General features: G+C 32.1%; 1 protein-coding gene across 4 annotated transcripts in view; it reads left to right on the forward strand.

Moving 5' to 3' along the window:
• Positions 1-14,590, forward strand: part of NBEA (neurobeachin) — a 656,028-nt gene that overhangs the window by 86,501 nt on the left and 554,937 nt on the right. For all 4 annotated transcript variants that reach the window (XM_081046841.1, XM_081046842.1, XM_081046843.1 and 1 more), the window contains exons 7-8: positions 5,821-5,940; positions 8,321-8,467. In XM_081046841.1, the coding sequence (XP_080902967.1) occupies positions 5,821-5,940; positions 8,321-8,467 (267 nt within the window). The remainder of the gene's footprint in view (positions 1-5,820; positions 5,941-8,320; positions 8,468-14,590) is intronic.

Here is a 14,590-nt window from a genome sequence, read left to right on the forward strand (position 1 = left end):
TTTGGATAGTAGAACCAGTTTTTAGACTGGAGGTTCAGACTTCAGAGTAGTTTGTGTGGATTTAAGAATAATAAGCTCTTTTTATAAGACAAAAATGAAACCTTCAGTGTTGGTCATACAGAGAGACTTTTCTTTTTAAATTTTATTGGGGAATATTGGAGAACAGTGCATTTCTCCAGGGCCCATCAGCTCCAAGTCATTGCCCTTCAATCTAGTTGTGGAGGGCGCAGCTCAGCTCCAAGTCCAGAACCCTTTTTCAATCTTTAGTTGCAGGGGGCACAGCCCACTATCCCATGCAAGAATTGAACCGGCAAACTTGTTGAGAGCTCGCACTCTAACCAACTGAGCCATCCGGCCGCCCCAGAGAGACTTTTCTTTAAGGAGATTCAGCTAATCCCAGTAGTGCTGAATCTTATTTCCTGAGATTGAAGGTTTCGATAATTTCTGCTTCGTCAATAAAGATGGCTTTTAGGAGAGGAATGTTGCTCTATTGTTAATGTTTTGGCCATGAAATAAACCTTTGCTTAATATCCACTGGAATATGGCCATTCAGAGAACAGGTTGAAACATATTTTTAAAAGTCTGCTCTAAAGATAAAGAATAACTAGAGAAAATGCAGAGAAATGTGCAAATACATAATTAGATTTATAAGATATAATTCACTCATCATCAGCTGGGGTTTCATAGAGAAATGTTCCTGCCTATTTACTGGACTCCATCTTTGTGTCAGAGTAACCAAACATTTGAAAGTTCCAAATCTAAAAATAAATAACGGACAGAGGTATAGGAATACCCATTCCCACAGGTTTAAGGCCTGGTCTTCCTTCCATGTTCAAGGATCTTTCTTGCATATATCACAGTGAAATTGTCCAGGGCATCTACTACTTCTTGTGCACAGGAATATTTATGCACAAGAACAGCCATACATATGGTTGCTCCATATATGGTAGAGGGGAATGCTTTCATTTCTTTTTCTTTGTTTCATTTTTGTTTTCTTGTTTGTTTGTGATCCCATGTATTTTTTTCCACATACTGAAGAAAATATTATTTTAGATGGGATTTTCAAATTTTCTATCTAACTGTCTGTCTATCTATCTATCTATCTATGTATCTATGTATCTATGTGTCTATGTATCTATGTATCTATGTATCTATGTATCTAATCTATCTAATCTATCTAATCTATCTAATCTATCTATCTATCTATATATCTATCTATCTCTCATCTCTCTATCATCTCTCTATCATCTCTCTATCTCTCTATCTCTCTCTCTCTCTCTCTATCTATCTATCTATCTATCTATCTATCTATCTATCTATCTCTATCATCTATCTATCACGGAGGGTGCCAAAAAAATGTATACACATTTTAAGAAAGAAAAAAACTGTATTAAAATTACACTGATGGTAACTACTTTGAGCACCTCTTATAATTTCAGAGTTCAAACGTGACTTGCATTCATCTTTTCCTATTGGTATATTTTGAGTATTACAATTTTAATACAGTTTTTTCCTTTCTCAAAATGTGTATACCTTTTTTGGCACCCTCTGTGTGTGTATGTATTTGTGTGTATTAAATGAACTTATAAAAATATTTGCTTTATGGTTAAGGAATAGTAATAATTATTCTATTAAATAACGTCAATTTAATAATCATTAATATGTTATTGGAAAATAGCTTAAAAAGCAATGATTCTAAATAAATTTATACATCAGAATGGGTGTTATTTTTTTCTTGATACAAATTCCAGTTTTTTTCTGGGAATCCCATTGCCTCTCCTCTAGAAATTCTGATTTATTAAATTTGGATGACACCCAAGCAGAGTTTGCCAAGTGTGTCAAATTATTTTGAATTTCATGGAATGTGTTAGAAATACAAATTTTTGGAATTATAATTTTTATGTTAGGAATATGTGTTTTAAACAAATGTTCTAGGTGATTTTTCTCATCAGACAAGTTTAGAAAATAGTAGTTTAAAGAGTATATGGAAGAAAAATTAGAGTGAAGAATCAAATAAAATTGTCATTAACCAAAAGCAATTTAACCCATTTGTGTGTTCTCTCTCTCTCTCTCTCTCTCTCTCTCTCTCTCTCTCTCTCTCTCTCTCTCTCTCTCTCCTGTCTTTACTATTTCCGTATGAGAAATACAGTCCCATTTGTAAAAGTTCTGTGTATTCTAAGAAGTCTTGGTAGGAGCAGAGCTGGGAGTGATTTAGGTTTTACAGAGTCTTCAGTAAAGATTCTGAAAATTCCAAGTGTTTGAATTTGTTGTTTTAATTATTTGAGATAAATTCATTCTTATTTATTTATTTATTTATGTATTTATTTATTTAAATTTCTTTAGTTTTCCCAAAGATGCCCTAGCTTAGCTGTATCCCTTCTAAAAAGGGGTTTAAATGACCTTTCAAAAAGAAATCTTTATATTACAATAATTGCTTTCCTAGCTATACCACCTACCAGATGTTTGACCTTTTAAATATAGATGTAAACCATTAGCATTTTACCTAGTATGTAGTAAGTGCTTAATAACATGTTAGCTACTATTGCTATTTTTAATAAAAATGTTATATTTTTCTTACAGATTCTTAGTACAGGTCTTGTTTTGTTGTAGTTTCTGTTGGTATCCTTCTTCTATAGATCTATTTTTGGCTCTCAAACTAAATATAGACCTTAGATACATACATAGATAGTATGTATACATAGTTTCCAAGTTTACTACCTTTTAGTCAAAAAATATCAAGTCAAAAGCTGGGCTTTTGTGATTGAAAGTCACTTGTCTATTATTTGTAGTGTACAGGTTGGTGTACCAAGAAAAGAGAACAGGAAAATGAATTTTTTTTTGGTTAATTCTATGACCTTCACTGAGATCACTTCATTCATTCTACTGTAATTCACTTATTCATTCATTTAATTTTATCGTATATTAGTGTTATGACTAAAAAAAAACTTTTTATTAGTTTGTAACTCCAAACCTGTTTATCTGGTTAATTAACTGGAAAAAATTAGAAACCATCTTAGACTCCCTTTTTCAATATTAATACTTCCAACTAGTTCTGTTAATTAGTCCCTATTTCCCCCTTTTTAAGTTACCAATGCCTTCTTCTTAGCTTGAGTTTTTTTGGTCTTCTTACCTTTGCAGTAGTTTTCAAGTTTATCTTTATCCATATTTGCCTAATCCATTTCCTCACTCTTGTTAGTTATTTTCTTAAACTATGGAAATGATCATTTCACTTCCTGATCAGAATTCTTTAGTGATGCGACATTATGCAAAAAACAAAGGCTGATTACTGAAGTTGTCCAACAGGTTTCTTTACAATCTGGTCTTTGTCTGTTTTTCCTTCTAAACCTAAATACTGGGAAAAGTTTTATAAAGACTCTGTGCTGTGTGTACCATATTAAGTAAGATACCTCTTTCCCCCTTGTTTACTCAACAATTCATATTCATCCTTCAAGCTTAGTCTTAAGTTTCCTTTTACCCTTTTAGTTAATTCTTCTGTTAGCCTTCCTTCTCTATTTATCTGTCATTTTTCCTCTAACCTCAATTTGTCATTACTTCTTTTGCTTCCCATTTGTATTTTGGGTATTCTGCATCGTTTTTTAATAGTTTTCATGTTTGTTTCTCTAGTGAAACCTCCTTGAGGCTGTTTGTTATCTTTATTTACTATGTACTCACAATCTGGGGGGCACTTCACCTGAAGTTGGCTCTCAGTAAATTTTTTGAATGAATGAATGACTCCGAGGAGTAAATGTTAATTTTAGCAGAAAAAAAAATCTCATCATGAGAAAATAGTAGATATGAAATAAATAGAAATTTAGTCAATGGACTCTGATTTATGGGTGCCAAACATGTTCCAGTAACTGCAAATATGTGCTAGTAACTGTTCTGTATGGTTTTCATACATTGTCTATTTTATGTATATGTATATATGTATATATAATATTCACAATCATTCCACAAAATAGGCATTATTATTCCCCCTTTATTACAGATGGAAATAAGTTCAGAGAGACTAAATAATTTGCTAGAAGTCATAGTGCTAGTAACTTGGGAACTCAATTTATGTCCAAATGAATTTAAAGTGCATTCTGCCCAGTACACTAAATTATCTGGTCATAGTAGTAAGAACTCAATACATATTTGTTGAATGAGTGCTTTTCTAAATGAGGTATGTCAATAAATATAATAATACATCTAATATTATTTATCTTAAAAATCTTTGGCAGCAAAAAATCCTTTTTTATTTAAAAACATTTGTGTCAATTCTAGTTAGAAATTGAAAATTTTTGAAAATTTTACTAAAAAATGTAAAGATTGTATCTCCTGTGTTACCTAGAGGACATTCTGGTTGAAAAAATTAAACTCATTCAAGGTAATATAGGTAAATTTTGATTCTTATATATGTAAACTTCTATAATATTTAAAAAAATATTTGATGCTTAATTTTTATGGCATCTTCTTGATAATTTTGTAATATTTACAAATGAGATGTTAAATGAGTAATTTTAAAGATTTTCTTCTTTTGATTTTAATTAGGACTAACACAATATGTTGCTTTCTGATTCAAAGAAAGACTTAGTTTGCAAAAAAAAAAAATTAGTGTTAAATGTTACTTGGAAAGAAACAACTTAAAAAAAGAAGACATTTGTTTTAGGAGTTAAATAGCTTGACCTGCCATTTTTATTTTTATAATTGAGAAACAATGTTGTGTTTACTGTTTTGTATGAGTTGTTCAGTTTTATAAGTCAAAATACATGAAATTGAATTTTGTTAAAAGTATTTCAGACACCTTGAAATAACTAATATTTTAGTGGTTGAGAATTTCTGTTAATGAAGTATACTTTGCAAACATATATGAATTAATTAAATAGTGCTTGTAAGTAATCTGGAGAACAAAGTTTGTATTTTATGTTTTTTGGGGAAACTAGTCTAATTTATTTGGCCCTTAACTGCTGAAGGTATACTTGTTCAAGTATCTATAAATCATTTGTATTTTTTTATACTTTAGAAAAACTATTTATGTATTATCTGCTATAGTTATTAACTTCAAAGAGACTAAGATTTGGATCCACAAATTATTAGAGAACTTATTCGTTCCCATATCAATAAACACTAAAAATGCTTTTTGTTGATTCTAGTAAAACAGAACTCAATGTAAACTTATTTCTTTATTATTAATCACACATTATTAAGTTAAAATATATAATTAATTTTGGATTTAATAAGTCTAAATTGTGGAAGTGAAACCACCTAAATCTATTATAAATGTTAAAATGATGTTTCTTTGCCAGGTCATTCCTGACCATGCAATCCAAAGTAGAATCTAGGTTATTCTTTCTCATGTACACCATTCTTTTTTCTTCGCAGTAATCATCCTGATGTATAATTCTATATTTGTTTACTTGTCTAATGTATGTCTGTTTCACTGCACCATAAATTTCAAGAGGGCTGGGCTGATGGTCAGTTTTTTCAGACCTGAATATTTGTAGTGCCTGGCACAATGTAAATGTTATTAAATGCATGAACACAAATATAATGTTATAAAACGAATGAACACATTTCTACAATTTTTGGATCTTGATTTAATGGAAGGAGTACCAGGATTCAAAGAGTTCTAGTTCTGTCTCTATCACAGATTTACTCTTTATGAGTGACCTCTTTCAATTGCAAAATGAGAAATGGGAGAGGGAACTTGAAATGGTAGTGGATGGCTGTTAATATTCCTTCAAGCATTTTTATAGTGTATTATGAATGTTATGACTGCTTATTATACAATAAAAATTAAACATTAAATATTCACAACTCTAATTTTTTTCATTTAAGTGGTACATGATCAGCATTGTACACATTTACAATCGATGGAGGAACAGTGAAATTCGGTGTTACGTTAATGGACAGCTCGTATCCTATGGTGATATGGCTTGGCATGTTAACACAAATGATGTAAGTTTTTTTTTTTTTAAATCTGCGTTTTAATGTATTTCAGTATGTGTTATATCATTGTTTATAACATGAATTGAATAATAAAATAGTTTGGTAGAAACAATAATTTTTGAAATTTTTTTTCTATTAAGTGAATTTTTAAGTCTTAAATTTAATATAATTACATTCCTAAAAGACATGATGTGGTACAAAAGGGAAATTTGTTTGGCTGACTTTTTAAGTATTAGATTAAAAACATCGATGCAGTCAGTATTCTTTTCTCTCCAGAATTTCCAGAATTAAAAAAAATGTATATTTCCCTTATTTGGATGTGAAAGGAAGACTTTAAGCAGAATGAGCGTGACATGTAGTCACCATTATTTATTAGATAAATGGTGATAAATGCTATGGAGAAAAATTAAGGTATAGAAAGTATACGTGTAGGGAAGGCAGAAGCCAGATACACTATCTGTGTAGAGATGATCTTAGTGAGGAGTTGAGGGAGCAAGCCATGAGGATGTTTGGGAAAAGAGCCCGTTCAGTGGGAACAGTGAGTGCAAAGGCTTTGAGGAAAAACTGGAAAGTTCCTTGAACAACAAAGCAGCCAGTGTATCTGGAGCAGAGGGAGGAAGAATAATGTTAAGAGATGACATTAGGCAGATAGTAGATGGACAAATCATGCAGGGCCTCATTTGCAAACACAATGCCGGGGCCTTTCCATCTTACCCAGAGTAAGAGTATTTGGAAGGGATTGAGCAGGCCAGTGATGTGATGTTGACACATATTTTAGAAATGTCAATCAGGCTGCAGTTTTGGGAATATTCTGAAGGGGAACAATGACAGAAGCAGGCAGATCAGTTAAATGACTTATTGCAATAAGAAAGAGATAACACTATTTTCGATCAGCATGTTAGCAAGTGGAAGAGGTAATGCCGGTGGATTCTTGATAGATATCTAGATTTAAAACCTCAAGAGCTCTTATTTCTCTATTTTAGGCCGTCTCTTGTTCCCGTCCTGGTCTTTTAGAGCTAAAGCAAAAGATGTATTCTAATGCTAAAAGTATAATTCCAGCATACCTGGTTTTATAAAAACAACCTTTTTAAACAAAATTTACATATCAGTATTTTCTACCTCTCTGTAGACTCTGAGGTGCAGGGATTGGCTCTTGTTTTGTCTTGTATTCTCCTCAGGAGCACTGTTTGCCTAATCTGGAGTTTGTTCCCTAGGTCAGGGGTTGGAAGATGATACCGTATGGGCCAACTCTAACCTGAAACCTGTTTTTGTATGACCTAGGAACTAAGAATCTTAGTTTTTACATTTTTAAAGGTTTTCTTTTAAAGACCCAAACAACAACAACAAAATAATAGAAGATTATGTGACAGAATCCAAATGTGACTTGCAAAATTTAAAATATTTACCATCTGTTCCTTTATAGTAAAAGCTTACATTTTCTGCCCTAGAAACTGATAGTTGGGCCATACTCAGTAAATATTTATGAGAATGATTTTGACAGAATAGAATACACAGATACAATTCTTCTTCATATATGCCCTCCAATTGGGACAGTATTTTTTATTATGGAGTGGAATAAACCCTGTTGATCTTGTTGACTGTCATTAACTCTACAGTTGTATTTTTTTAAAAAAGGAAGAACGTACTTTGATTTTTGAATTATTTGCTATAGTGCTCCAAGAAATGGAGAGGACTGGGCAATAACACATGTACACACATATACACACATACATTATGCAGTCAGTTCTTAAGTTCCTGTATTTTTAATTAAGGGTTGAGTGGCTTTGATGCTGAACTTTGCAGATGGAGAGCACTGTACTATCTCTTTTAGGCAGCAGACTTTGGTGATCTTTGTTTATTTGAGTCTGTACAGCGCCTACTCGTGTAAGAGAGGGAAGTGATTTTCTTCTTGTCCTTGACTTAGTGTGGAGAAATAGAGGGAGAAACAGTGGAGAAATTAGGTCGAATATTAAAAATTAGGCCCTATGTGTTTTTGTTAAAATTTAGAATAGTTTTCTGATCAAAGTGAATCTCTTGCTACGTGGACAATTATAAATCATTAATTCTAAAATTAGTTTTACTATTGTAAATAAATAATTATAAGCCCTTTTGCCTTAACTATAAAATTTGGAAAGTGGTCAAGTGATTATTGAGTAAATGGTTATTGTTTGTTTTGCTTGCCCATTATGTAAAACATTCAACTGATTTATCTTTCCTAAAAATCTTTAGCTGACTTTTATTGTTTAAATAGTCCATAATGTCTTAATTGATGCATTTTTCTGTTATTATTGTTATGCTTTAAGGTAATCATGACAATGAAAGCAACAATCTGTAAATATTTTGTCATTACAAAATAATATTTGCTTTTTTTTCATGACTTTAAACATAGAGCTATGACAAGTGCTTTCTTGGATCTTCTGAAACTGCTGATGCAAATAGGGTTTTCTGTGGTCAACTTGGTGCCGTGTATGTATTCAGTGAAGCACTCAACCCTGCACAGATATTTGCAATTCATCAGTTAGGACCTGGATATAAGGTAGTGAGAACTATCTTATTATAAATTCTATGGAAAGCTTTATGTAAATTCTATGGAAAGTTTTATGTAAATTCTATGTGAACTGTGATATAATATGATATATAGAGAGATTCTTCAATGTGGTTAAAACTCATCTGTATTGTTTGGAACTCAACTGTTTTTATAATGTTTACTTTGTTTCAAAGGTACTTGTTCTCTTTTTAACTATTTTCCTTTCCTGAACTATTAAAATTCTTTAGTATGTTTTCTACTGTTGAAGCCATGGCTTTTGTTGATATAATTTTGAAATTATAAGTTTTATAAAGCCACATTGCTTAATGTGGATTCGAAATCTCAGATTTTAAAATTATATACTGAAACAAATCAAATAACTGTTTCAAATTAGAGATAACTTGGAAAGAATAAAGATTTAGAAGGAAAATGGTATAAAATATTACATGTGCCTGACATTATTCAGTTTTAGCTTCTACTTTTCCTTGTCCTTTGCAATAGGTGAAGCAATGGGTACAGTAATGATTATCCTAATTTTGCAAAATCAGTTATCTGTGATGATTTATCATATTCTTCCTGCTTTTTAACTTTTAAAACAAAGACTTATTTGGGCAAGATGTACATTAACATATATGAATTAGTTTTCATGTGCAGTACACCTGGCTAGGGAAATTATGTGAACGTAATTACACAATTATATTTGTGAACTTTCCAACTTGTAAGTCGCACGGTAGAAAGTTCGTAAACTTAATTGTCTGACCTTTCATATATGACTTTTATTAAAAGCACACTGGGAGTAGCGACATCCCCAACTGTTTGGAGCTGAGAAAGAATTATACAGCGTACTTTAAAGTGTTTGTAATTCTGAAGAAGTACATGTTTTGTGTGGAAGAGCTGTTTTTTTTTTAAACCTAATATTTAAATAATTAGTGTGAAGACTGTATTACAGTAAAGAATTACTAAACATTAAAATATTTTTTTTTTGCCTTTGTATTTTTTCATTATTTCTGTTTTTATTTTATGGTCCATGCTGGACATATAAATGACAGTTTGAATTTGCCCTTATGAACAGACATTCCTGTTTTCAGTGATTTTAATAATCACAATAGTGTTGAGTGACAATAATGCTGTCATTTTTATGTCAAGATAACACTATTTTCTTCACTTATTCTATATCATTATATTTGTTTTAGTATCCTTAGAAATGAGTTTGTACTTAGTTACTTTTTTCTTTCGTTGGCCCTTTTGCTAGGTGTGAGTCCTAGTTATACCATGTGTTGGCTTTGCATCTGTATGTTTGTGTAATTCAGATTTTGGGGTGCTCTGCAGCCTGCCTCCCTTGCCTGCTTCTTTGCCTTGTTCCATAAAATTTGAAGTGGCTTTCTTCAACAACTAACAGAATGATATTGAGTAGAGTGACAACCGAATCAGTGAAACATACATAAAGGTAGAAAAATGAAATAAATACAGATATGAAAACCATAAATCCAACTATAATTGCTATAGTGAAATTTCAGAGTTGACGTGAGTTTCATGGCAGCAAAAAGGAAAAGAGGGTAAATATAAACAGTTATGTAATTTTCCCATTCAGAAAGGTGCAAAAAATGTCCTGAACCCCTTTGCAATCTTAATAGTTTGTCATATGGCTCTTTCTTACCACATTATTTTATACCAACAGTGAAAACGAGTATTAACCCTGTGCCACTATGTTCTATACACAAGTGCTCATGGGATACAGAATGTATGCCTACCATCTCAACGTAGATAATAGAGTACCTATATCAAAGTCAGAACTTTTGAAAGAAAATACCTTGACATTTTGGACATCACATGAAAGACTATTAAATTTTGAAAGTTCCCAGCCTTTGAACTTGTTAGTGGAAGTTGACTGTAAATCCATGGGTGCATACGTATTTCTCAATTTGTAAATACTAAAAATATAATTACTATCAGGGAAGATATCTGCAAAACTTTTTGACCTTAAAAAGATTTTCTAGAAATTCGGAGAATGAAGAGAAAGAGGAAATGATGCAAATGAACATAAGATTGTGTTGGCACGGAAAAAAGCGTAGGTGACTCACTGTACTCTCAATTTTCTTGGTGAAGTAGGAGGCACAGTCACTTCCTGAGTGAAGAGGTAGAGGGTTGCTGTGGAATTTTTAAGGTGTGTAGGATATAAAATTACTTGACATTTGGTTTAAATCACATATGAAGCTTAAATTATTAATTGTTGTGTAATAAAAAAATTTTATTTGTTGCCTCAAGTTATATGGAGGGTTCTGTACTTGTAATGGTCAGACAATGTTCTCTGAGCCGAATGTACACAGCATGCCAACATCTGGGAAGTGAAGGAAATAAAATAAATTAAATCTACACCTCCACCCCAGTTATCCAACTGTGTGTACTGTGGAGCCTGTCTCAAGTGATTTGGACCTGTTGGTCATTAGAGTTCTAGGTTATTTTCTTTCTGTGGAATGCCTGGTTTTGAGCAGGGTAGCTTATCAGTGAATGTTTTGTACCTGGTCATTTTCAGTTAACAGTAAATAAAGAAGGGTATCATTAACACTTAAAAAGATTATTAGGTTTGGAAGTAATTTGTGAAATCCAGAATTTCTCACTGTAACTTTGTATAATGTAGAATTTACTGTGAGTAAATTTTATTGTAGAACTCCATTTGATTGTGGTTATCCAATGTCCACAAGTTTATGGATTCTTATGTATAAAGTGGCCTTTTGACATACCGTGTTTCCCTGAAAATAAGACCTAGCCGGACAATCAGCTCTAATGCGTCTTTTGAAGCAAAAATTAATATAAGACCTGGTCTTATTTTACTATAAGACCAGCCTTGTTTATTTTACTATAAGACCGGATATAATGTAATATAATATAGCATAATATAATGCCAGGTCTTATTTTGCTATAATAAAGACTGGGTATAATATAATATAATATGATATAATATAATATAATGCAATAATACTGGGTCTAATATTAATTTTTGCTCCAAAAGACGCATTAGAGCTGATTGTCTGGCTAGGTCTTATTTTCAGGGAAACAAGGTAGTTGGCAAAAGAGATTTTTACAAAGTTTTAATATTTTATAATTATTATTGGAAATTTCCTAATTGTTATATATCCTCTCATGGCAAATAATTAGTCTCCACTGTAGATATTTTAATCTTTAGCTTTGTGTTCTTTCTATTCAAGAAAATGATATTATAATGATTTTTACAGTTTATCTTATTATGACAAAGGCCTAACTGGTAAGAGAACATGTGTAAAACAACACCCAACATTAAAAATTACTTTGGAGGGTTTCCAGTACTTATTGGAAGGGCAAACTCCTAAAAAGTGATCTTCCCACAAAGTAACCACTTAAGACTCTGGACATAATACAGAAAATATCTATCTGAGCGCTCTGATGACTGAATAAAAGCAGATAGGTTTTAGAGGGGTATCAAAATATGGAACATGTTGCCAGCATGGGTTGAGTTCCCCATTTTTCACTCTGAGAAAAAACTCCCTGGCCATAAATATCGGTAAAAATCACTTGGGCAACCAACACCACATGGAACTAAATGGGCAACCCCAGAAAAGAGACATACAGTAAAGGATCTAAGTTTTATATTTAAAAAGATTAAACATAAATCTCTGGCTGATCCCTGAAACCATCTGTGATCATGACAAACTCATAATAGATTATAAATAAGCCTTCAAGACCTGAACACCACATTTGAGACACAACACGTAAGAGTCACGGTGGTCTATAATTGTATCTACACAAGAAAATGACCCCCTCCCCCCCCAAACAAAAACATCAGTACTTTCAGAACAATACAGTCTCCACAAAATAATATTCACAATATTAAGCATAAAATTCAAATTTACTCATACTATGAAGAGCCAGGAAAATGACTTATTCTCAGTGAAAGAGAAAATGGGCATATACCAACTCCAGAATAACCCCAAATCGTGGAATTATTACATGAGGACTTTTAGGGAGCTGTTGTAACTTGCGCGGTTAAAAAAGAAAAAGAAAATAATTGTAATGAATCAAATGATGGGAATTGGCCACAATATTTTAAAAAATCAAATGGAAATTTTAGAACTGAAACATATATCTGAAGTAAGAAACATCTGTTTGTATGGGCATATTAGTAGAATGGATATGATAGAGAAATTAATGAACTTAAATGTAGATTGATAGAAACATGAGAAGAGAGATAGAAAAGATTAGAGGAAAAAGAACAAAACCACAGTGATATATGGGGCAATTTTGAAATCTAATATGCAAAGAATAGTAGAAAGGGTCAGAAAAAAATATTGAAAGAAATAATGGTAGAAACTTCCCAAATTTCATAAAAAACTCACATTTATAGATTGAAGGAACTCAGGAAACTCCAAGCAAAATAAATTCAAAGACAACCACAGTAGGCATATTGTAGTAAAAGTGCATAAAACCAAAGGAAAGAAAAAAAAAACTTGAAAGCAAAACTAAATATGAATAAAAGAAAGAATGATTTGAATAGCAGCACACTTTCATCAGATATCAGGGAAGCCGCAGAGCTGGAGAAAAACTTGTCAACCCAGAATTCTTCATCTAGTGAAAATATTCTTTGTTTTATCAAGAAAATTAAGACTGATTGTTGGCACCAGATGTACTCTACAGACTGAAGAAAGAAACTTGATTGTTGGGAATATGAAGAACATTAGGAATGATAAATATATGAGTAAATTAAAATATCTCTTCTGGATCGCTCTGGCTGCTTTGTTAAATAGGGGACTGAGGTAGAAACAGGAGACCAGCCAGGACGCTATTGCAACATGGTAGTAGTTTCAACAAGGCTGATAACAGTGGAAAATAATGGGACTTGGTTGGACTTTTGATAAAGCATACCAAAAATAAAACTCTTTAAGAGGTCAGTTTTTGGATATATTTTGGATGATTTTTCCAGTAGGAGTTTCTGTCATTGTGAATGTGGGGTAAATGAATAAGAGAGGATTCAAAAGTGTCTCAATTTATTTTAAACTGAAGTACTGAATTGATCAACTAGTCATTAATGAGATGGGTAAGGCTTGGAAGGACAAAGTTTTGGCCAAGAGTTTAGCTTTAGACATACTAAGTTTGAGATTAGACATCCAAATTGAGAAGTGAAGTAAGTCTGGAGTTTAGGCCAGAAGTCTATGTTGGGGATAGAAATTTAGCATTGACAGGTTATAGAGAGAATTTCAAGCCACCGGACCGAATTTAGGCACCAGTGAAGTGAGTTCAAATATAAAAAATGACTGAGTAATGAGTCCTTGGGAACTTGGAGGTTGTGGAGATGAGGAGATTCGAAGAAGAGCAAGAGTAGGGGGCAAAAGCATGAGAACATGGCGGTCGGGAAGTGTCTAAAGAGGAAATAACTGTCAAATGCTACTGACGGCTTGAGTAAACTGAGGACTGAGAAATGGCTGTTGGATTTCTCAGCATGAAGATCATGGGTGATCTTTATTATCACTACTTACAATTAGTTGAAATGGGGGAAAAATCTTCCATTTAACGAAGACAGTAGTATCCTTTCAGAATAAATAGAAATGGTAAATTATGATTGAAAATATAGTTTAGTTTTGCTTGTTTCATTTGAGTACATTTCATATACCAAGACATTGTCTCTTCCTTTGTGATATTCCTTCACTCTGCTGCCATCATTTTTTTCCTTTTCAGAAACTGTTTATATATAGTTGATTTTTTTCTGGTTTCCGGATTATATGCTGTTAGTGTATTTTACATGTATTTATGTTTAGTATACTTGCAAATAAAATTTTATAGAACCAAAAACCTCTGAGTAGTATGTACTTATGTGCAGATGAAATATGGTTATGTAAACTTTCTCTGCAAAATAGTGAAGCTTTATTTTTAAATAATCATATTTTAAATGGTTTTTTATTTTAGCCAGTATCTTTTGGAAGATATGTATATATTCAAACTCTGCTATCATTTTTCAAGTTAGTTACAGTTCTTTTGGGATTGCGTGAAGGGTCAGTATTGAAGTGACACAAGGAAGCAGTTATCATTAGAGCTACACTGTATTTTTTATGAAAGATGGTTTTATGACACCTTTTAATTCAACAAGCATGGTTTCAAATAATT

Source organism: Rhinolophus hipposideros (genome assembly GCF_964194185.1).
Source record: "Rhinolophus hipposideros genome assembly, chromosome: 4".
NCBI classification, from domain to species: Eukaryota; Metazoa; Chordata; class Mammalia; order Chiroptera; family Rhinolophidae; genus Rhinolophus; species Rhinolophus hipposideros.